General features: G+C 38.8%; 1 protein-coding gene across 8 annotated transcripts in view; it reads right to left on the reverse strand.

Annotated features, from left to right (window-relative positions):
* Positions 1 to 219: 219 nt before the first annotated feature.
* LRRC4C (leucine rich repeat containing 4C) overlaps positions 220 to 25,641 on the reverse strand; it is a 1,058,673-nt gene continuing 1,033,251 nt past the window's right edge. For all 8 annotated transcript variants that reach the window (XM_048483631.1, XM_048483624.1, XM_048483625.1 and 5 more), the window contains one exon: positions 220 to 2,860. In XM_048483631.1, the coding sequence (XP_048339588.1) occupies positions 908 to 2,818 (1,911 nt within the window). In that variant the 5' untranslated portion in view covers positions 2,819 to 2,860 and the 3' untranslated portion in view covers positions 220 to 907. The remainder of the gene's footprint in view (positions 2,861 to 25,641) is intronic.

Below are 25,641 nucleotides of genomic sequence, written 5' to 3' on the forward strand. Positions count from 1 at the left end.
CAGGGAGAAATTCAATGGCAATAATTTTGGAAGCATCCCTACTTCTGAAAGTAAATATTTGACTACTTCCTGTTAAAATTTAAAACATTCATTGAATACTCTTATTATAACGATTTCCTTTTTTTAAAGTGGGGAACCAACATTGCAGAAAAAAATACCTGTAAATTTTGAATGAACTTTTAACACTTAAAACCACACTAAAAATGAATGGTGTCCAAGTACAGAAAAAAACCAACAATATTTTATTCATAATCTTAGTTTTAGTGATTGAACTACAAATCCTGGTTCTAGAATTGTTTAAAAGATCATGGGTTTTATAGATGCTCACATGAAAATTAATTTCTTGGATTTTTGTTTCTTCTTCCACAGAATGGTCCTTCCAGAAAATACAGAACAGGTCATTATGTGAAAAAAAATAAAATAAAAGTTTTGTTATTTTTGTTGCTGTTTCTTGATTGTTCTTATGAACCTACTGCTAACATCCATTTCCCTGTTGAACCATTTCAAAAAGGGCATGAGAAGAAAGTGAAATGAAAAAGACAAAATAGACCGAATCTCACCACTAGAATTCACCATAAAAATTCCCAAAGCATTAACAGAATTCTTACAAAAATTCCTAGACCAGTTCTTTAGAGAATCAAGTTGTCCTATGAAAAAAATATGGCAAATAGGGTTAGGACAGGGGAAGAAGAAGGGTCAGGAAAGAAGTAGGGTAAATAAGTGCAGCAAAAAGAGGTTCTGAGGAATACACATAATTTTGTCTGCTTTCGCACACAATAGAATTTTTAATAAATAATTTTTTTTGTAAAGACACTTTTTTGAAACAGTAGATTTAGCCCAGTCATTTGTGTCATTTTTAATAAACTGTCTTTTTGTTTTAAATTCCCCCTTTAAATTTGTAAATGTTTTAAATCTGAGTCTCTTGCACATTGTCTTTTGAATTCATTCGGATCAATAATGGTTCATGCACTGAACTGTGTATTGAATTTATTGTGTTAACTGTTGTTGTGTGGTTGAAAGGAGATTTATAAGAGTTATAGTGATTTAGGTGCTCATGCTCTATAGCTGGCATGGGCAAATGACTTTCTATAGGTGTATCACCTGTAAGCTCATCTTCCACATTAATGATCTCTACTGTTCGTGTTGGAGCGTGGTGATTTTGTCGGTGATGCTGTTTTCTCATTTTGTAGAAAATGACCAACATCACTGCTGCCATGAGAGTGATTGCCACAAAACAACCAATTATGATTTTGGTAGTCTTCATAACTTCATCTATTCCTGGAATCCCATTGCTTGAATCTGTCACAGGGATGGTGAATGTTTTTTCTGTTGACCTTGTGCTCTGTGGTGTGAGAGAGGTTGTTGCATTGGTGGTTTCCCATTCAATGAATGGTGTGGGCCAAACCTGCTCTGTGGTCCGTGCCTCATCCTGAGAAGGTTCCACAGTTTCTACTGTGATGGTTGAAAAGTATGTAATACACTCCTGTGCAGTTACATTGAGTGTGGCAGAAGCTGTGGTATTCCCAACAGAGTTACTCACCAAGCACGTATACAAGCCTGTGTCTTGCGCAGTCACCCTCGTAAAATTTAATGTGCCATCACTCAGCACAGAAATCCGAACCCTATAAGCCCCATGTGTTATAACAGACCCATTAGGAGTAATCCAAGATATAGAGGTCAAGGATGTTGATGCTCGGCATTTCAGCTCCGCAGCCATGCCTTCAGTGACGTTGAGGTCTGTTGGAGGTTCCACAATTACAGGAGCATAGCACGTAAAGTAATTCAGGTCCAGCTCACCGATGTATCTTCCTTTCAAGCTAGGAGGTGTGTTGCAACGGGCACAGCATGCAGTGTTGGAGGGTGCTTTGTCTTTAATCCACCAGCTGAGCCACAGGATATCACAGTTGCAGTTCCAAGGGTTGTGATGCAGATGAATCCTTTCTAGACGGAGAGGTGTGAAGAGGTCGTGAGGCAGCAGTGTTAGATTGTTATGAGCCAGGTTGATCTCTACCAGCGACTGAAGGTTATCAAAGGCATTCCTTTCAATCACTTGAATCTGGGATTGGATCAGCCACAGTTTTTGAAGGTGCATTAACCCTTGAAAGGACCCTGGCTTGATAGAAGTTAAGTGGTTCCCAGAAAGATCTAGCTCATCCAGTTTTACAAGTGGTGTGAGGTTAGGGATCTCCCGAAGGTTACACATAGCAAGGTTCAAATACCTCAAATTGGAAAGACCTTCAAAGGCACCTTCTGAGATATATGAAAGCCTTTTTAATTCCCCCAAATCCAACCTTCGCAGAGAAGGGATTCTATTAAAAGCATAAGAAGGGATACTCTCAATGGGGTTGTTCCGCAACCAAAGTTCCTTTAGTTTTGACAGGTATACAAAAGCTCCATTTGGAATGGTGCTAAGACGATTGTCAAAGAGTTCCAAAGTATTGAGATTAGCCAGACCATTGAAAGCCCCTATTTCTATTGTTCTAATGTGATTCCTGCTCAACTGTAAGACTTCTAGATGCCTCAGGTGTTTGAAACTATTCACCTTAATGATTTGGATTTGGTTCTCATGGAGATTCAATAACCGTGTATTGGTAGAGATGGCATCAGGGACCTCTCTCAGATTCTTCCTCACACAAATTACTTTGCTGAATTGGTTACTACAGGAACAGACAGAAGGACAAGTCTGTGCTCTAACCAAACCAGCCACCACAAGAAGTTGAAGAGCCAGTAGCACCACAAGCAAGGGGTCAAATAGGGCCCTGTTAAACCTAGGACCTATCATTATCTGCTGTGGATGTAAGGTCATCTTGTTCAACATTCATAATTTGTTTGGTGTTGGTCCTTCAGGAGCTCCAATAGTCTGAAAGAAAGAAAGAGAAAGGGGAAAACTAAGTATTATATTAGCTTCCAATGTTAAAACATACTTCATTCCACACCTACAATTTCCCAAGTAAGATTTTCTTCAAAAGAGTTGGGTAAAAAAAAATTACTATATATATCTTCCCATGCAAGTAGCAAAAAACTTATGAGGAAAGTTGTTATTGAAAAAGGAGATCTTAACCAAGACTTAATATACCCTCTTAATAGTCTGATCAAAAGAAATTAAGATATCAAATAAAATATGATTCCAGCTGTTAAAATAGTATCTGCCTTGATTGACATTGGGGTGCTGTTAATGTAGGGAAGGGGAGTGAAGAAATATAGTAAAGTTAACTGTTCATAAGATTATCTAAATTTTAAGAAATACATTTTCATTCATTCATGATTTTATTAACTTTCATCTCAAGAGGATTTAGTTCCACAAAGGAATATGTATGTTATGAACATAATGATGCTGTTAAATTTTGTAATTTCTTGTTTGAGATACAAATTTAGCATATTGTAATGATATTTGTGTCCAGTCTGTTATGTGCCAAACATTCTACTTCTACTTGGATTTATTCTGAGCTAAAATTTCCTTTCTTTGGGGTACTTGCTTATCTGGCAGCTGCAGTTTCCTGGTGAAACAAAAAGAAGGAGGTCCACTTAATGTCTCTCACCCTCTCTCCCTGGTGCCCTGGAAAACTCAACAGTAGTGTCCCAAGCACCAAGGCATAGTTTTCAAGAATCTGACCCAGACAAAAGAATTCAATGTTTCCCAGGTTCCTTAGTGATTTTGCTATTTCTGTAGCAACATGCTGGCAAGTGTAAGAGAGGAAGAAAGCTTCAGTGAGTTTTTCCCACTGCTGCTATATCTACTTCTACTATTTCTTACCTGCCACCAAGCCAGGTAAGTAGAAGTGGTCAAGGTGAAACGGCAGGGATAAGTGCTTGGAATCATGAGAATGGCAGGGATAAGTGCTTGGAATCCCACTCATTAAAATGGCAGGGATAAGTGCTTGGAATTCCACACTTTTCAGATGATATTAAGAGTGTGGCAGAGTCCAAACTGGGATAAGAATATATTAGGCTGTTTGTCATTTTTTCCCTTAGCATGTTTTCTTATCCGAATTATCAACTGAACTCAGGGATGGGTTTCCATAGCTATATGAGTATGTTTTACACAGAGAATATAAATTCAGTTGGCAATACATTTAGAGCACTAAAAATGTGTTTTATAATTGGTTAAAAGTAATCGAAATTAAGGAGATTTCTCATCTTCCTTTGCATAATGTTGGCAAGTTTCTGTTTCATTCTCAGTAACACAATGCAAAAATTAGTAACTGATATTTAACATCAATTAATAGTAAAGCTTGTAAAAATAAAAATAGGGAACTTGTAATACTAGCCTTCGGAACACAGAGTGCTTAATATAGATTTGAAGATCATTTGACTTAATACCTATTATAACAAATGAATTTTAAAACATGATAGGAATATTTGTTATCTAAGAACTGTGGACTATAACACACAAGGGACTCCACATTTGAACAACTGTACCTTGAATATATATAAAGCATCTTATCTGTATGCTGCTCTCAGGATTTTAGTAAATTGTGCTAAAGATGACAGCTGTAACATGGCGAGTGTAATTTTTGCTGCACCTCAGTGCTAGGTACCTATATCTTTGTACTGTGTACCTGTGTGTGTAGAAAATGCCTGATCTTGTTGCAAAATGTAACACAGGTCATGTTTAAAGAATGAGACAGAAACATTCTAGGGTCACAGTTTGTCATATGTACTCCCTTGATGTCTTGGAGTAGTTTCTCATAGGCCGTTTCTGCACAGGCTGTAAAACAGCATGGGGGGGGGGGGAGCCTTCGCACAGGCATTGCCACCAAATCAATGCAGCATCGCTCTCCCACCCAAAAATCCCAATGTTTTTGAATCTCGCTCCCCGAGTGAGGTTTTTGAAAAATTCCAGCTTCTATCCGTTGCCAAGCAAATGGCACTGGGTGGAAGCCGGTGTATTTCCCATGCCATTCCTGGACCCTCTGACCTCCTGCCGCCTTCCATCACTTTGTGGAGGCCAGGGGAAATGCCCCCTGGCCTCCAACACCAGAGGCATTGCTCTGGCCATGGGGGCGTGTTCCCTGGCCTCCACAAAGCAACGGAAGGTGGCAGGAGGTAGAAGGCATTCAGGAGCAGTGCAGCCCATGCGAAGGCTGCCCCAGTGCCCTGAGGAGCCAGTGGGGCCATTTATGCAAATAGCCCCATGGGATTCATTGGCATGAACTATGCCGATGCACCCCCGCTCAGCTGGCCATGCGAAAATAGTCCTAATTTACTGGGGCTGGAATGCTGGACAGGCAGATGTGAATGTAACAATGGTTTTTCACGACCCTTTTACTGAAATCCTACTTTTCTTAATTAGGTACAAGAACTGAAAAGAGGGTTCCACACAACACTTAACAGAGAATATATTCCAATTAACAACTTGACAATGGTCCATTCCACACAACACAAATAAAATGTTTTAAGCAGGAAATAAAACATTTTCCCCATGGAGTTCCACAACATTTTTAGCCCAAAACCTTATTCCCGCCTGAAAATATTTTATTTGCAACAAAAAAGATAAGATCTCTTGGTATCTCTTTGGACTCCCTAAGCAACTCAAAACGAACATTAGGTATTTGCAATAATAAAGCAAAGATCAGTTGATATGGAGAAACAGTTAATCTTTTTTTCACAGTTTTTTTTTAATTTTAAATTGTTTATTTCAACCAAAGTGATACAGAAAGTGATACAAAACAATAAAATTTAGTTTCATTTATATACCAACAGTTATTACAGTACATATATATTGACTTTCAGAAAAGTTCGTGTTCATAATAAACCTATATATAGTGAGTCAGAAGAGTAAAGAAAAAAATATTAAAAAAAACAAAGAAAGACAAATTATCATCCAGCAAATTAAGAAGAAGAAAAAAAGAAGGAAGAATAAAAAAAGAAAGCCGAGAAAGGAAAAGAAAGGAAAACAAAAAAACCCCCCAGAGATGGGGAGGACTTCCAATTTAAGGGAATCCCCTGTGAGGGATTACATTATTTCCTTAACAAGTATAGCATTTACTATATAGTTTTAATCCGTTTATCCTTAAGCTAATCGTTTTTAACATTGAAGGTATTGTAATATTTTGTTTATTCCATATTTTACTTGTACAAAATCATTTAAAGGTTGCCAAGTCTCTGAGATCTTTTCTGTATTACTCTTTTTTAGTATGCCAGATAGTTTGTCCATTGATGCGTATTCAATCAGCAGTGAGATCCAATCTTGCAATTGGGGGGGGGGGAGATGTCTTCTTCCAGTTTCGCGCAATCAAAATTCTAGCTGCGGTTATCATATATAGAAGTAAAGTTTTACAATTATTCTGGATCTTATTATTTATCATATTTAACAGAAATAATTCCGGACAGAAACATACATCTATTCCTAAAATAATCTTAATATTTTGATTAATCTCCAGCCAAAAGTTTTTAATTATTTTACAATTCCACCAGATGTGATACATGGAGCCCTTCTCATCCTTACATCTCCAGCATAAGGGAGAGGCCCCTTTATACATTAGTGCTAATTTACTTGGGCAAAGGTACCATCTGAACATCATTTTATAGAAGTTCTCTTTTAATCTGATGCAGCTAGTAAATTTGAGGTCCTCCCAAGTTTTTCCCCACTGTTCCAAAAGAATAATTTTATTGAAGTCTTGGGCCCATTTCACCATACATATTTTAACTTGTTCTGCTTCTTCTTCTTTTTGTAACAATATTTTATAAATTTTACTTACAGTTCCTTTCTGTCCTTCTATTAGTATTTTCCAGATTTCTCCCTCTTCCAATTCAAATCCTCTTTTTTGATCTGCTTTATATTTTTCAGTAATTTGTTTATATGCGAACCAATGGCACTGCACATTATCAATTTCAATTTCACTTCTTTCTTTCAATTTATCTTCAGATCCAACTTTGATCATTAAATCACTATATCTTAATATTGTCTTGTATTGATTTGTCCTCAAAGTCCACTTAGGTGTTATAGGTCTATTTTCTCTTTTGTATTTCTCCCAAATTTTGTATATAGATTTTCTTATAGTATGGTCCAGAAAGTGTTTAAATTCTTTCCCTTCCATGTACCATATGTAGTAGTGCCACCCGTATATTAGGTCATATCCCTCCAGATTAAGCAGTTCTGCATTATGTAAAGTAACCCACTCTCTAAACCACACCATAGTTGCCGCATTATAATAAAGTTCTAAATTGGGAAGTCCTAACCCACCTCTTTTCTTCTCATCACACATTATTTCGTATTTTATTCTAGATTTATGTCCACCCCATAAGAATTTAATTAAGTCTTTCTTACAATTATCAAAGAAGCCTCTGTTCATTATGATTGGTAGAGATTGGAATAAGTAATTCATTTTAGCCAAAACCGTCATTTTAATCAGTGCTATTTTGCCTAACAGGGATAAGCTTAAATTACTCAATTTTTAAGATTTTCCTTAATTGTTTTCCATTTTTCCTCATAATTATTTTGGAAAAGTAAGATATTAGATTTAGTAAATACTATTCCCAAATATTTTATTTTGTTTGTTATCTCAAATTTCATTATCTCTTTGACCTTTTTTCTTTAATTTTATTTGAGTTAAACAGCAATATTTTAGTTTTATTTTCATTTACTTGTAAACCTGAAGTTTGTTTAAACTTCTCTAGTGTTTTCTTCAGTGTTTGCATTGTTTCTTCCTGAGGATCTATAAATAAGGCCAGATCATCAGCATAAGCCTTAACTATATATTCATATTTATTAATTTTTATTCCTTTTATTTCTTTTGCTGTCCTGATGTATTCTAGTAATGGTTCTATCATCAGTATGAATAGGAGGGGAGAGAGGGGACAACCTTGATGTGTACCTCTTTCAATTTTAAATTTCTGTGAGATTTCACCATTAATTTTAATTCTTGCATTTTGATGTGTGTAAATAGCGTATATCCAGGATTAGAAATTTTTTCCACATTCAATATTTACCAACATTTCTTTCATGCTGTCCCATCCTATGCTGTCAAAGGCCTTTTCGATATCCAGAAAAATCAGTGCGGCCGATTGGTTAATTCTTTTTTGTAGAACCTCCACTAAATTAATAACAGTTCGTATATTATTTCTAATATATCTCCCAGGCAGAAACCCACTCTGATCAGGTGGAATAATCCTACTTAACACTTGTTTAAGTCTGTTGGCTAACACCATTGCATATATTTTATAATCACTGTTTAATAAAGCAATCGGTCGATAGTTTTTGACATTGGTTAAGTCATTCCCCTCTTTTGGTATTACTGTTATTACTTTCTCTTCCCATGAGTTGGGTATTGTCTGCTCTTCCTTGATTTTATTCATAATTTTATATAATATAGGGGTAAGTTGAGTTTCAAATAATTTGTAGAACTCATTTGGCAGTCCGTCCATACCTGGGGATTTGTTCGTTTTAAGCTTTTTTATAGTGTTTTGTAGTTCTTCTTTTGTTATTTCCTGGTCTAAATAGTTCTTTTCTTCTTCAGTTCTTTTCATTTTATTTCCTATTTTAAAGTCTTTTATCTCTTTATTAATTTCTTGGTACTTATAAAGCGATTTATAGAAATCCAAGAATTGATTTATAATTTCATCTTGAGTAGTATATCTTTTTTCCTCATTTATAATTAAGTCAATATTTCTATTTTGTATTTTATTTCTAATTTTCCAGGCCATCCACTTACCAATTTTGTTTGCACTGTCAAATTCTTTGGCCTTTAATATTTTTAATTTTTCCCCATTTGATTGGTATATAGCATTGTTAACTGATTTTGTAAATTATTCAGTTCTTTCAGTAATTCTTTATTATTTAAATCGGACATCAATTGTCCTTCTATATTTCTGATATTTTGTCTGATTTCCATTTCATATTTCTCTTTCTCTTTTTTCCAGATTGCATTTTCTTTTATAAATAAGCCCCTTATGTATGCTTTACATGCATCCCACACTATGTTCAAATTCACTTCCCCATTAAGATTAATTTCAAAGTTGTTTAATTCTTTCTTTATTTTTTCTAACACCTTTTCTTTCCTTAAAAGATATTCATTTATTTTCCACGTACCATATTTCTTAATGTCTTTCCATTCCCAAATGATAGGTTTATGATCCAATAACATTTTTCCCCAATTGTTATTCTACTTGTTCTTAAACAAAGATCTTTAGTTCCCCATATCATATCTAATCTGGAAAATGTTTTATATTGATTGGAGAAAAAAGTAAAATCATTTTCATCACCATGATGTGTTCTCCATATATCTTGTATCTTTAAGTAGTCACAGAGATAAAAAAAGCTGTAGGCAGCTTTCCCTCTACTTTTTTTTGTTTCTCCATTGTTCTTACTCTGTGTTAACTTATCAAGTTGTATTGATGCCTCCCCATTCATATCTCCCATAATACAGATACTGTTATATTCTTGATCTTTCATAATTTCTCTTATCTGCTTATAAAAATCACTTTTGTTTTCATTTGGACCGTACAATCCCACCAACAGTGATTTCTGGTTATTCCAGCTAATTTCTATCCCAAGAAATCTTCCTTCCTTATCCACAAATATCTGTTTGGGGTTATATTGATTTTTTACATTCATCACAATCCCCCTGCTTTTTCTCTCTCCTGCAGCAACAAAGCTTATACCTATCTTATTATTCTGAATTAGTCCAATGTCTTTTTTCCTTATATGAGTCTCTTGTATACAAACAATGCCGGATTTGTTTTTAATTAAATAATAAAATATTTTCCTTCTTTTTGCCGGGGAATTCATTTTGTTGACATTCCAGCAAATGGTTTTCCCGACCATTTTTCCGGTTGTTTAAATAAATAATAATTGGGCTCCAGTAATGGATAATGGTATCAGTCCGGTACTTACTTATTTCCTGATTTTAAGGTTAGTTTAATCTTCTCTAAAGTTTCTCTAACTTGATTAGCTGAGGAGAGTCTGTAAAATTTGTCATTGTAGGTAAATTGAATTCCTTCTGTCTCTTCCCATTTAAAGGAAATGTTTTCTCTTCTGAGAAAGTTAACTATCGGAGAGAATTCTTTCCTTCTATTAAGGATCCATTTTGGTATCTCTTTAAGAATAATAATTTCTTTCAAATCAATTGTCATTTTTTTCTTAGAATTTTTTTCAATATCTCATCTTTTGTTTGTTTTCTGTTAAAGAAAATTAGAACATCTCCTTCTTTTATTTCCTTATCCGGTGATCTAACGCTGAGTCTGATTATTTTATCGATGTCTTCTTCAAGAACTTCTTCGTCTATATCCAGATATTTGGCCAGATTGGCAATCATGATTTTATTCAGTTCCGATCTGTCTTTTGGTGGGACCCCTCTAAATCTTAAAATCCATTCTTTTTGTCTTAATTCAAGTAGTGCATTTTGTTTTGTAAGTCTTTCAATTTCTTCTTCATATGAAAATAGTTTCCTCTCCACCTCTCCATTAATTTCTTCCTGATCTTTTATTTTTCCCTCTATTTTCTGTATTCTATTTTCCAGAGGTTTCAATTTACTCAGTTCTCCTTTCACTGTGTCCAGATCTTTCTCTATTTTTTCGAAAGTTTTTTCAAAATTATACAACTTATCTTCCAATTTATTAAATCTATGTGCAGATTCATTTCTTATTTCAATCATCATCTCCATCAGTTGATCCATCTTAGTGTCATTTTCTGCTTTTCCAGCAGTATCTGGGATACTATTCTTCCTCCCTTTAACTGCTTTCGCCATTACTTTAAGTAGAAAGTCCACAAATTATATTTCCAGAATGTCAAAAGTTAATTTGGCTGGTTTGCGCAACCAGTATCTTTCCGTCATTGAAGGTTATGAAGTCCTGCTGCTTTTTACTTTCGCTTTTATTACGTGATTTACGGACATGCAAAGTCTTTGTTCCTATCTTTCTCCTCAATTGTGCATGCTCTATATCAAAATACGTGCTGTTTCTTTAAATGGCTTGCGAACTGCGAGTTTCCGCATCGTTAGCCTTAAGACGCGAGCCTTCAATGTTCGGTAAAGTTTAAAGTTATCAATTTTCCTTTGCCCACTTTCGTATTGTCTAGTAAATGATGTTCCTTACCCCTTAAATTCAGCTGTTATGGAGTTTACGAGGATACAGGGATGTTTGCCTCTGCAGTTCTCGGTCTTCCGTCTCTTCCATTTAGCGGGCAGGGTTCGCGTTGTGGGCATTCAGCGTGCCTTGCCGCTTGCTGGTGGACGGTATTGAGGGGAATTATCTCCCCTCCAGACCTTCCTTTTTCCAGGAAGGACCCTTCTCCCTGTTAGTCCCTTTGCTGGACTGGGCTACAGGATAGAAGAGTTTATTTTGGAGTTACTTCAGCAGCCGCCGCAAAATGGTCCATCTCCGTTCCCCTCGTAACCTTTTTCCAGGAAGAACCCTTCTCCCTGTTAGTCCCTTTGCTGGACTGGGCTACAGGATAGAAGAGTTTATTTTGGAGTTACTTCAGCAGCCGCCGCAAAACGGTCCATCTCCATTCCCCTCGTAACCGGAAGTCGAGAAAAAGCGCACCCGGTTTGGACCGGGGCACCCGTTGCGGCAGGGGAGGATGGAGCGTCTGGCCACTTCCCCATTCGGCCAAGAATGGTGGTCATGTGACTGTTCTACCATCACATGACAGGGGAGCCGGGAGGCTATAAAAGCCTGTGCCTGGCTCAGCTCGGCCTCTTCGCAAGACCAGGGGTGAACAGACCCACCAACCCTCCCTAGGGTTATTAGGGGTTGTTGCATGTTTTGTTTTACTTATTTGTCGCAGTCTGGGCGGTTTTTTGGGCATAGGGGCACATCCTTTATTGGGGAGGCAGGCTTGCAGGCCAGACCTCCCTGTGGCGGGGGCCTCAATAAAAGGTCTGGGGGTAGTGGAGGGAAGCTTGGATGGCACAGGCTCCTGGGAGGTCAGTGTTTTCAGGCTGCGCTACTCCCTTGAGTGCAGGAGGGGGTGTCACAAATGGATATGCATCCAAGTGGCACCCAGTAACCTCCTGTCCCGGTCCCCATAGGGGACAGTGCCCCATAGGGGAAGGGCCAGGAGGTGTCAGCTTTGGGGCTGGCCATGGCCAGGTTCAGCGGTTCGCTGCCTGGTGGCCAGGATGTGTCCCCATATGCTTGCCCAGCTTCCAACTGTTATTATTGTTGCTGTTATTGTTAATGTTAATAAACCAGGCTGCGGCCATTTCATTTCCAAAGAAATAAATATTTCTCTGTGGTTATTGGGTAAAGTGCAATCTGCACATCTGCATGCAAACAGTTAATCCATGCCCATGCAATGAGACCTTGTTCTCCACTGGCATTTGATCTTCCATCAGAACAAGGGCACCTTCCAGCATTTTTTACAAACCTCACCTCTCAACATGCCCACCAAGTTTTTATGCAAGCCAGATTTAATATTCTACCATTGGCTACCTATAAGGGAAGACTTGCAAATATTCCATACAGTGAGCGGCTTTGTCCAGGTTTGCAGGGGCACATAGAGACCATCGAGCATTTCACACTGTAACTTTTATGTGTTCCAAAGAGACAAGTTCATAAAACCTCATTTGAACGAACCCCTACAGACCTCTGATAAAGGGAAAGTTGAATACTTGCTCCGCAACAAGAACATCCAGGTCACCACAGACATTGCCACATTTCTAGTAAAGGCGATGAAAATCAGAAACAATTTGTGGGTCGTGTCTTCATAGCTACAAAGACATAATCCCTAGAGAATTGCTGCATGAGGCATTGAAGCCTTGTAGCATTGAACATAAGAACATAAGGAAGAGCCTGCTGGATCAGACCAGAGTCCATCTAGTCCAGCACTCTGCTACTCACAGTGGCCCATCAGATGCCTTTGGGAGCTCACATGCAGGATGTGAAAGCAATGGCCTTCTGCTGCTGCTGCTCCTAAGCACCTGGTCTGCTAAGGCATTTGCAATCTCAGATCAAGGAGGATCAAGATTGGTAGCCACAGATCGACTTCTCCTCCATAAATCTGTCCAAGTCCCTTTTAAAGTTATCCAGGTTAGTGGCCATCACCACCTCCTGTGGCAGCATATTCCAAACACCAATCACGTGTTGCGTGAAGAAATATTTCCTTTTATTAGTCCTGATTCTACCCCCCAGCATTTTCAATGTATGCCCCCTGGTTCTAGTATGGTGAAACTATCCCCCCTCAGACGTCTCTGCTCCAAACTAAGGAGTTCCAAACAGTGCAGCCTCTCATCATAAAGGAGGTGCTTCAGTCCCTCAATCATCCTGCACTTTTTCTATCTATTTGATATCCTTTTTTGAGATGTTGCAACCAGAACTGAACACAGTACTCCAAGTGCAGTCACACCACTGCTTTATATAAGGGCATGACAATCATTGCAGTTTTATTATCAATTCCTTTCCTAATTATCCCCAGCATAGAGTTTGCCTTTTTCACAGCTGCCATGCATTGAGTTGACATTCCCATGGAACTATCAACTAAGTCACCCAGATCCCTTTCCTGGTCTGTGACTGATAGCACTGATAGCATTGGATCCACAAAGTTTATAAAAAGAAAAAGAATGACCACAAAATGGAAGCTAGGAATCATTTTAAGGGTGTAAGTGTGGACAAATGGGGAGGGGCAGGGGATTGCAAACATTTTGCAAATGTTTGCAATATGTTTTTCAGGGGCTTGTGTGGAATGATCCACTGTGTGTCCCTAAGAGTAAGTGCCTAATATATTTCTATTTAGAATTAAATCTTCAGCAAGGTTCTGATCTTTTTTCTTTTGTTTTTAGTCTAACTAATTACTCCCTATTGTCTCCTGCATGACATTTTTTCTCATGATACTCATTAATAACTGGTAAACTATTAGCCTTTGTGCTTTAGTTGCTTTCCCCCACTCCTGCTTTAAACAAGATAAAATCAGCAGTCAGAATTTTATTTTCTCATTGTCCTAATAACACAGCTAACAAATAATGCTAATAACTAATGAACATGTGAGATCAGTAACCAGGCTTGCTATAACTTTAAGAAGAAAATTATTAAGGTATTTCCCCCTCCCAAGGATAATTAACCATTTTATACAGGAATGCTGTGAGATAAAGGGACAGTCAGTGGAAAACAGTAACTAATTCAATGGGAAAGAGAAGGATTTTAATATAGCAGCTCAAAGAGGGGTCAAGTGTTTTACTGTTCACACAGGAAGGACAGCACTGCATTTATGTTTTAATTTAAAAAAAATCCCTACCACAAATAAGGTTAGCAACAATCCTGGGAGAACCCACAGAAAACATGAATGCAACAGATAGTCCATGGCATCATGCCAATTTCTTAAAGACTGGCAAGTCTAGAGCCTGCCTTGGTTTAACTCCTCTACTACTTGATTTGACTACTTCTATTATTAAATATCCCAAATCCTGGTTGCTAATGCCTCCTGTAGCAGCTGTACCACATAACGGTTGCCAATAGAACACAATGTAGAACTGAGGCATGGTGTAAAGAAAGTTTTTTATTGTTGTACACAGATGAGGACAAAATGTTTATAGTTTGCTTATTTCAGGAAAGTAGATATAAAGAAGCTTCTGTGAACTGCTGAGCATCAGCTCTCTCTTGCCATTAAGCAAACTCATCTGATTTCCCAATACACTCTCCTCTATCCTCGTATTTGGCCATAGCAGCCAAAAAAGCCTCTCATTAGTAAATGTGTACTGAACACAGGGATAAAGAATGGTTATTTAAATGACAGGAAAGTATATATCTCCCATAGCTGCAGGACTGGCAATTTTACTGTTACCTCCAAAAATGTTTCTTTCAGATCTTAGTGTAAGTGAAAAAGGACCTTTCAACTCTGCAAATGATCATTGCCATTCAAAATCTCTCAGTGCCAATTCATGTTTTGGTACTTCTAAAACCTCCAGCCCAGAGTTCATTTTCAATCTGCTGCTCACTGCAAGGTCCCTGTGCTGTAGAGATTAATGAAATTTCCTATAAATCAGCCCAAAGTAAAGTCTTATAAATTACAGAAAGCTCAAAGCACATTTATAACCCAGACCATACTGACGCATAATACATGCATTTAGTAGAACAAAAATACTATCAGCCAAAGGTTTTCCATTTTGAACTCCAAATTGTTTCATTTTGTAGTAACAAGAAAAACTGTATGGGTTGAAAAAAGAACCAAAATATATTATTCTTCACATTGCTGCCCATTTTTATAATCAGATCATATATATTTATGATTTTACTTGTGCACATTTGACACACGTTATTGCAACAACATGGAAATTATTAAGGCTTTTCCTGGGGACTATAAGGACTTCATCCCAAGGAAAATGACACATACTTGAGGTTAAAACAGAGGATGACAAGAAGTCAACACTACAAAAGTGAAAAAAGAGAGATGAAGGGATCCCAACTGCCTTTGTCTAATTCTTTAATACAGTATCATCCCTAGTGTACTAGGTAGGTCAGTGTGTTTCCTTTAGGTTTGTATCAAGTAGCTGCAGCTATTTCTACTGAAATTCCTTGGTTTAAATGGTAAGGCAAATTAAAACCACTTACTGGGACCTCTAGGAAATTAATTACATTTCTAACTCAAAGCAGTCTATCCAAGACACTTTAAATCAAGTATTGCTAACTTGTAATCTCTCCTGACCAGGATGACATACAAAGCAGTTGCTTAATGATACAAGGTCTTCTAATGGATCATTAATTCTTGGGCTATCTAAGCCACGCTTCAATAATTCTGGAGGGGCATTGATCTTCTGAAGACTTTCTTCTGTTTTTGGCTTCCTTATTCTCAAAGACTACACCTCAAGAGAAATATGGTGGTGAAATAAAGGGAGATTAGGCAGCTAATCAGAAAATTTTGAAACTGCTCTAACTGAAGCCTTCTAAATATTCAGAACACAGAATGTATAACCTTTTTGCATACTGGAGAGATATATCTACATCAGATCAGTATATTTTGAACATAACACTCTCATGCCAGAAATACTTCATTTAGTAATAATTAAACTGCAGCACATCTGTAATTAAAAGGACCTCTGGATTCAGATTTGTTTTTATAAACAATTGTCATTAAATTGTTACCATGCTTGTAGGTTCTCATTCTGAAAACTGAGAAAAATAAACATATTACAAATATGCAAAATATACAAAATAATGCTACATAATATCATAGAAAACTGAAGGTTTGAACCTGAGTTATGAAGCTAATTTTTCTTTTGGGAACTGAAAACAAATGGACAAACAAACACACAAATGGTATTTGGAAACAAGTCAGTCTTCAGGTATACTGCATGTGGCAATAGTTATATTAAAAACAAAGTGGAAGCCTATTCTAAGAGACTGGTGCTATGTGGCTTTGAATATTTGTGAGCATCAACAATAGGAAGACTGATTGTCATAAAGATATTTCTAGTACTTTCTAAAAAAGAACTGCTAAAATTTATTTATTCATGACCTGATTCATTCAAATATATTCAAGACCTAAATTTAATAATTTTATAAATGCCACATTCGCACTGGTCATCCTAGTCTAGTGCAAGAAGGAAACCAATATAGTGAATGAGAGGCCACAAGTATGTGTTACAAGCTCAATGTCCAGCAAATGCTAACTATACCTTGTCCTTGGTAACTATGGAAACCCTTTGAAGGTAAGAGTGGAGTACAGACTTTTGTGTGGTCTGCAGTTTATAAGCTGTTTATGTAATTATAAATGAGTATTAGCTTTTTAGGAGAAATGCAATCATTATTCCATTGTGCAATTTTAGATGCAACAAATAGCTACCAAGAAATAAAAAGGTTTTTTGAGTGGGAGAGTACTTGTTTTATTAATGTTTTATGTAACAGCAACTTTTTTATATTGGGATTTGGGGATTTTCTTTCCGTAGGAGGGACTTATAAAGCCAAAATTAGCAATATGACATTTTGAAATAATGTCTCTCAGCAGTTTCACGCCAGTTTATGTCCTTCCTATGCCCAGTGAACAAAACCAAGGTCAGAGTGTATTTTCAATTAAACTCCGGGTGTTGCAAAGTACAGCACAGCCAGAATTGCAAGCACATTATTACTAGATCTATCGCTGCTGAGCAATGAATAGGTCACAGCCATTCCTGTGTACAATATTTGTACACATTTGAATATTACAATCAGGAAAACACTTCACGTTGATTTTAGAAGCAGCAAGTGAAAGAGAATTAAGAAGAAAGCTGTGCAATGACTCATGAGGTACACAAACAACTGCCACCAAGAATGTTGTGAGTTAAAAGCTGAACAATAGCTAGGGTCAAACATTTTCAAACCCGCATAAGAGACAGCCTTGACTACTAAAGTCAATAGGTCATTGGAATGCTCAGACACTGAATTAATAAGCAGTAGAATGGTAAGAGGGGCCAGTATTTAGATAGTCTAGACAGATTCTGTTCTACTTCCCAGCTTGCCAGGAAACTCCCTTCCACGTAGTAAAGATCAGACATGAACAGGGTAGATTTCACTGGCCTTGAAAAACCCATACAATACCATAGCCAAAGACAACACTCATCATAATTTAAAATATTTAAAATAAACACTAATGGGTAAATGATAATTAATCATTAATAACTAAATAATAATTAGTCAGCCAACCTAAAGCTTATCCAAATAACTAGCAAGTGTCCTAAGAAAACCACATGGTTGCCATTGACATGTAATGGATAGTTTTGCTATGTGAAGAAAGTTTATCCCTTTAAATGAACTAGGCCAGGAGTGCAGTCCAGCACTAGAAAGAGCTGCATGTATTCAAATACATTTAAAACTAAAGGTTCCTAAAATGGTTGTGCAGAGTTAGGAATAACTTTCATGATGTATCCCAGCATGGAACAATGCATGGTCTCCCAATGCAGCCATACTAGTGGATGAGCTTTCCATCTCCTAACTTTTTTTTTTAAAAAAAGGAATCCTGGGGAGCCACAGCCTTTTCCCCAAAATGTCTTTAGGATGCCTTATTTCTGCTCAAGATGTTTTTTTTTAAAAAAAAATGCTTCAAAGTGCACCTTTCCCCCCTAAGCTGCAAGCAAGACATCTCCTGCCTGCCTGTGCAGAACTCAGACCTCAGGAGGCATCTTATGTTTCCCACCTGACCATTTTGCTCTCTGGTCAGTTTTACCCTCACCTTGCACCCAACATTTTGTGTGCTGCTGAAGGGATTCTCCCTGCCGCAACTTGCTGAAAGAAGCCTCAGGATGTTTGTTTTGCAGGCTCCACTTCTGGGTGCATTTTCATCCCAAAAAGTGCACTGTTGTACTCAGCTGGTCCAGCCGATTCCAGCAATATATAGTTTTTTACTTGTTTATTTTCAAAGAGCTATCTCCATAGCTACGCAGACCCACATAAGAGAATCTTAGCCCCTCAGAAGTCGGGTTTGCCACCCACTGAGAAGCATTGGGTGGATCTACCCTCCACAGGCCAACTTCAGATTTTTTTCTACTGCACAGAAAACTTATGTCAGTCTGTGGAGCGCAGATCAATCCAATGCTCCGAGCAGCTAAGGCCCCTTTTGCACATGCAGAATAATGCACTTCCAATCCACTTTAAATGCACTTTGCAGCTAGATCTTACTGTGCAGAATAGCAAAATCCACATGCAAACAATTGTGCAAGTGGATTGAAAGTGCATTATTCTGCATGTGTGGAAGGGGCCTAAGATTCTCTTATGTGTGTCTGCATAGCTATAAACATAGCTCCTTGGGGGGAAAAGTAGGAAAACTATATACTGCCAGAATCAGCAGGATCAGCTGAGTACAACTATGTACTTTTGGACTAAAAATACACTTAGAATTGAAGCCTGCAGAGTAAATGTCTTGAGGTTTCTTTCAGAAAATGGCGACAGGAAAAATCCCGTCAGCAGCACACAAAATGTCGGGTGCAAGCTGAAGGTAAAACTGACCAGAAAGCAACATGGCAAACAGCCTCTTTTCACTTCTGATGCCTTTGCTGTCTGGAAAGCACCCAGAAGCTGCCTCTTTTTAAGACGTCCCCTCGGCTGGGATGCCAGCTCCCAGCTGGGAGCTCAGGATTATGTCTCCTGAAGAGGCTACCCCCAGTAGGCTGAAAAGTCGGGGCCGCAGCAGGCGCTGTTCATCATGGCACTTTAGTTCGAGCCGATGGTCTCCCAGCTCTTCCTCTTCGGATGAGTCGTCCGATGAAGGATCCGCCCAGGTGAACAGTAACTTTTGGCGGGCTGGGGAGGGGGTCCCTGTTCTTTCAGATTGTATTGTGCTTGGCGATTCCTGGGGAAGGGGGTTTATCAGCCCCCAGGCCAGCGATGGCGGGATCTTGGGAACTGGGTAACCCTTCCAGTTCACATCTCCCTAAGAAAATGTTCTCAGTGGCATGAGTGTTATAAGATACCCAATCTCCTGAACAGCTCTAATGTACTCTTTTGTGAAACTTGCAAATTTTATACTGGAAATTAGTAATTTTAACTGTATTTCTTAACCTAGTTTTGTTTTAAAATTTTGTCCTGTTTTATATGCCAATAAAGGCTTGTGTTGGTGTATATCCCTAAGAAAATTAGGGAGAGGGCTCTGGATAAGTATTTTATGGATGTTTTTTGTTGCATTAAGTCTGAAGGTGACCCGGGTGTGACAGGTTCAAGCAAGGAGAAAAAACAGCATGCAAAAGAGGGCACGGACCGCACTTTTGACAGTTAGCTCTGGGATTTTGGGGAGTATTTGGCCTTAATCTCCATGGCTTACCTGGCCCAGGCATGGCACTTAATGGATCACATGAATCATGTGCTTTGAGCCAGGGCTTTGGTGGGTGATTCCGCTGCCATTTCCTATGATGAGGAGGTGTGGCTCAGCACATCACACAGGATCAGTTTTCACTGGGACCTTATTCACAATCAGACCTGGATGGTCACAGTGCATGCCTTGTCTAAGGGCAGCTCTCAGACTAATGGGGGCCGTGGGGTAGCGGATCCGAGCAAGCCCCCGGCCAGGCTCATGGGATTTCAATAAAAGTGCATGCCACAGGCCACAGTGCCATTTTGAACACCTTTGCAGCAGTTGCTTTGCAGCTCACCCGCACAACCAGTGCAACAAGGTTTCTCGTCGCCAGCCCTGTAAACCCAGCCAGTCTCCTGGTGCCGGTGGCTCACGGAAGGAGGGCAGCAGCCAGGGAGGGACGGGGGGCTCCAAGTTGTGAAAGGGATCTCTCCCCAGCCCTTGCCATGGTTCCTACCCCGGTTTGACTTTTCTCGTTGGTGGAGGCCTTAGCAGGCTACCCCTGCCAAGAGGAGGTGGAGTATCTACATATGGGCTTCACATGGGGCTTCAGGATACCTTTCGAAGGGGAGTGGTGGGCCACCGACTCCCGCAACTTGAAATCAGTCAGGGAATTTCCCGAAGTGATCCAGGAAAAAATCAGGAAGGAGTTTGCTGCCGGCAAGATTGCGGGCCCTTTCTTCACCACCCCTCTGCCTGCTCTTAGGGTTTTGCCCATAGGGGTGGTTCCTGAGAAGGTCAGCTCAGTGGTGGTTTGGGCAGAGGAGTGCATCTTTGTGGAGAGGACAAGCCTGTGTGCCGGACCTCCCCATGGTTGGGGGCCTCCATAAGAGGCTTGGGGTAGGCTCAAAGGTGCATGCTGCAGAGGCCTCTGTGATCAAGTCTGACACCCCAGCAGGAAGGGGGCCACACCGGGTGGGTGCCCAGGTGGCTTGGTACCTTCTCTTCCCCCCAATATACATTGGGGTTGGTGCCGGGGTCAGCCATGAGTGCTGACTGGTTGCTAAGCGATGCGCTCCTCTTGCTTCCCCAGATTCTGCCTCAATAATAAATGAAACCTCTGCACATCTGGGTGCAATACATATTAAAGTCACACATTTATTTTTAGTTCATAAAAATGTTGAAAAGTATTTTGCCACCTAAATAAGAAAATTGTGATCCTCATACTTTCATCACAAGATGGTTCTTCACACAGGCCACTGGAAATTTAAGTAAAACGAAATATACACTTCAATGGTTTAAGTGCAAACTTCTATCAGTAGTTACTAGAGCACATGCATTTAGCATACTAAGGATTTAGTCATTTTTAATGGCCTTATAGATAATAATTGCTTCCATTTAAATTTCCTGAAAGCATTCCAGAAACCTTCGTAAACTTACACTTAAAAAACACAGCAATACAGACCACACATTAATATCCACTATCCAAAATGCAAAAATCTCTGGGGAGGAGCATTATCAAGTACTTGAAAAGATGGAAAGAGCATGACAGGACTTGATTAAAAATATAATTCTTCACAAATGCTTTAATGACTTGAAGTGTTGAAGGCATTTGCTTTGGGTCTTATTCAAAAAAATAGCCCTTCCAATGGCACAGTGCCCTCTGGCAGTAAGTGACAGTGTTGGCTAACTAATAGAGAAGGGGAAAGCTGTACTAAATGAATCAACAAAGTCATTTCCTGCAAGTCTCTGCATTTCCCCGGATGCTGTCCTCTCCAACTGCTGACCAGACACAATGCTGCTGTTCAGTACATGACAGATAGCAATTGCAAGATCCAAGGTTGTGTGACTACATTTCTGTTACATGGGAACAAGAGCAACATGCACCCACAGTGGTGCCTAATCAATCCATCTGTATTTGCAGTGACTCTTCATAGTCATTCATTGCTCTGATGACATTTATCTTCATGAGCCAGGAGATAAGGGATTAGCTGTAAGTGGTTAGCTGTGAGTTACATTGTTTTTTCTTACAAGTGAAGATAAATTGTTCAGCATGCCAGCCTTTATGTATGGCATATACATGAGAAAGGCAGACAGACAGACAGAAAAGGTGACATTAAAATTCTTATACCTGCAGTTCTGGCTTCTGTCAGTAACTATTCATTCTGTGTTTAACAGAACTGGCAAAACGTCTCATTAAACAACAGCTAACCAACCATGAGCAGTTGCAAGAGGGGCTGGCATTCATTACCTACTTCCATTTGTAGGTGAATGCATAAATATTTGCAAAGCTTCTTATGTGTCCTGCTGGTTTATATTCTATTGACCCAAGCTACTAAGAATACAGTGATTCACAATTAAAATAACTATTCTTTGTTTCTTTTGAATACTGGCCACCCACTCAAGAGTTTACATATAATGATGAGCCAAAAGCCATTGGTGCAGAGCTGTAAGATTGTCATATACTTTAGCTACATAAGTTTAATGTTCTCTCCATAAGGTATCAGAGTAGTACAGAAACACACCTGTCAGTTTAATTAATGGAATGTCAAGCATTCCTAATCTTAAACCTCATTTTTTCCCCAAAGGGATACTAAATCCTCTGCTTTAAATTGCATTTACCTGCAGTTTGGTGTCCAAGTTGTCAGCTCCGCTACAATTTATTTTTTTCCTTAAACACTGAACAAATTGCCTAGCCATTTAAAAATTATATAGCAGCAGGAAGCAAAGATTTTTTTTTTAAAAAAGTGATGGGTAGGGTGCTTTATTTCAAGCTCACTTACGCACACTCCAAAAACAACACCATTTATCAAAAATGAAATTTAACAAGCAACACTTTAGAGTGAGAAAAATGCTCACTAGACTAAACTTGATCGCACCACTCTTTTTTAAAAAAAAAATCTATTTGGAGCTGAAGGTAAGGGAAGAAAGAAGTATGCAGTTTGATTTTAAAGAGAAATCTTCCAAAACCCCAGAGGATTTACTAAACTACTTGAACAGTACAAAGTATAATCTCACCAGTCGTATGTCTGAACTGCATTCAGTGCACCTAGAAGGTAATGAAATATACATCCTCACCCACCAAGACCTGTTTGTTATCTGACAAATTCATAGTTTCTGAGGAGGTGATACATGAAATTCAGTTACAAAAATGATATTGGAATAGTTCCCCAACCGGAAGCTGGCAACCCTACCTCCCACCCCCTGCCAGAGGCCAGCGGGACCTGGCAACCCTACTTGTAAAAGCATTCATGTTTGAAATACACCTGTAGTGCAAGTCATAGTATATGACTATGGTTTAGAAAACACTAAGCAAGACAAAATGGCAGCATTAGCATTTTAAGAAGGAGTTTTCCAAATATGTGTCACCAGTGGTACGTACCGATAGGCATACTGCCTAGGTTTTTTAAAACTTTTCACAAAGAATTGTGCAAGTTTGTAGATAGTGTTTTATACTGAACTAGCGGGGCCCAGCCACGCGTTGCTGTGGCAATTGTCCTTCTAATCACAGTCTGCAACCCACGCAGATGTCCATGCAGGTCCAATGATCCGCAGCATAGCCTTTTGGGGTGGTCAAACGGAATCCCTCTTTCCCTTTTCAGTTCACATTGTTATATGGTGGTGTCTTTTTTTTTAGTATAAGATAACCCTTTCCATTCCACAATGGAACTGTCCAGAGTGTGAATCCCGGTGTCCATGAGGCTGGTTGACACGCACAGTCCTGGCTTGGGGAAGGCAGAACTGGGGCAAGCAGGCTATCCCAGTCAGGCAGCAGAGGCAGGTGGTGAGGCGCTCAGATCGAGGCCAGCTCCCTGGGTTTTTAAAGGGCCACGTGCAAAAGAAGCAGAGCCAGTAGTGTTGGTTTGCCCCCACCCCGTGGATTTTCTTAGAAGAAAAAGGCAAACTCCAGCTCACTTTTAGTAAAAGAGAGCTGTGACGAATATGGGTGAGGAAGTGGGTAAGTGGCGGTTGGACGTGAGGGAGGGCAGAGTGAGGTGTGTGACGATGAGCTGGATGTATATTGTGTGGTAGCAGTGGGTGAGGCACAGAGAGTGAAAGTTACCTGCATGTGAGGGGGGGACCCCACCTGATGTCTCACACGGCAAAGTGTGTATGTGTTTCACTTCCACTCGAATTACCTACCAGTATTACCTATTTACTGTTTTCACTGCTCATCTCTGCCCATCTGCACGAACGTTCTAAGCCCTCAGGCCACAGACAGACAGGCTGCACGAACATTCTAAGGGTGACAGTTAAACACAAACAGCTTCATGGCCTGGTGAGCCAGGAAAAAGACGTTTTACCTGGCTCAGGTATGGACTTTCGGTGATTTGAAGGTCCCTTTACCTGCCCGCAACAGGGAGGAACATCATGTGAAAATTTGGGGGCAATCTGTCCAGCCGTTTCAGCGTTAGGGAGTGACTAACAAAGTCACTGTTTGCTTTTTATATATATAGATTATGCCTATATTTCCTTCCAATTAGTTCCCATTCCTACAGGCCAATGAGGTGCTGTTTACTCAATTATATATCAAGGTAACGTCAGAATGTTAATCATTACAATTCACCCTTTATATTCCTATTAAAGTGCTAACTGCATTTCCCCAAAGAAGGCCATGTACCTCACTGTTATTATTTCCCATGGTTCAGTGGCAAAAACCTTAGGTCTACTTCAGAGGTTTAACTTAAGCATGGATTAATAATTCACAATGGAGGAAAATGACAGTTTTCCATTATCTACTAAGTCTGATCTTAATAGGATCTGAACATAGGTTCCAACAAGAACAAAATGCACAAATCTATCAGAGACTTATTAAAAATGCTAACAACAATCTTTTATGTTTTTATTAATTTCCAATTCATGCAAAGCCAAGAAAAAACTCATGACATTTTCTGCTTTATATATAGTAGCAGACAGCAAAATCTAGCTTGAATAAGGACAGAATGATTTTACTCCAGCTCGAACTCAGGATTAACCTGATCACAACCTCAGTGTGTATGTGTGAGAGAGAGACAAACAGAGAGATTGTATTAAAGTGTTATTGAATTCCCTTATAAAATATAAATCATACCAGTTGGAAAATGAGCACATGTAGAATTGCCAACCTCCAGGTGAGGACTGAAGATCTTCCAGAATTACCAGTGATCCACAGACTACAGAAATAAGTTCCCTGGAAAATATGGCTATTTTAGAGTGTGGAATTTATGCCATTGTGCTCAGCCAAGGCCTCTCCCCTCCCCAAATCCTGCCCTCCTGAGGTTTACCCCAAATTCTCCAGGAACTTCCCAACTTAGAGTGTAGAGCACATTTATTCAGATGGAAAATGTAATTATATGAGATCCAACTATACGTTGTTTTTTTAAAAAACCAAACCAATACCTGCTTTAAAACTCTCATAAGAGCAATGAAGCAATGCTTGTATAAATCAAGTTAAAAAGTGACTTTTTAATCAGCAAAATAAATAAGGTATGTCCAACATGAAAAGGTATTCATTGGCAAATATATTATTCCCTTGATACAAGTAATATTTTAAAGATGATTTTCCTAGTTATAAATTGCCTGTTATTTAGTTGAAATTTATATCCTTGGAAATCTGAACTACACTGAGACACTGTAACATTAATTTTAAGCAGGTAATTAAGAAATAAATTAAAGTTAGATCTACATGTTGTTGGATATGGCACTATTGACATCATTCACCTCCTAGATTTTCCTGTAGTAACAGCAAAATCTGGACATGATTACAATAATGAAACAGCCAATGAAGTGTGTATCCTACCAATGAATAAGATGCCTAATTGCAGCAAGTCATTAAAAATATAATATTTAAGCTGATTAAGAGTGCAAGTTCCTTTCTTGTTTAGATGTAGGACTAGACACCTTGTATTACACTATTTAAGGTTTATAAGTGATCCTAATTCCACTGTTATCATGCCATCAGGCAGGGGAAAGCTAGGAAATTAAAATGACCCTTGAGCTGATTGAACCCTGCTGTGCTACAAGCCAGC

The sequence above is a fragment of the Sphaerodactylus townsendi genome, linkage group LG02 (genome assembly GCF_021028975.2).
Source record: "Sphaerodactylus townsendi isolate TG3544 linkage group LG02, MPM_Stown_v2.3, whole genome shotgun sequence".
In the NCBI taxonomy this organism is placed as follows: domain Eukaryota; kingdom Metazoa; phylum Chordata; class Lepidosauria; order Squamata; family Sphaerodactylidae; genus Sphaerodactylus; species Sphaerodactylus townsendi.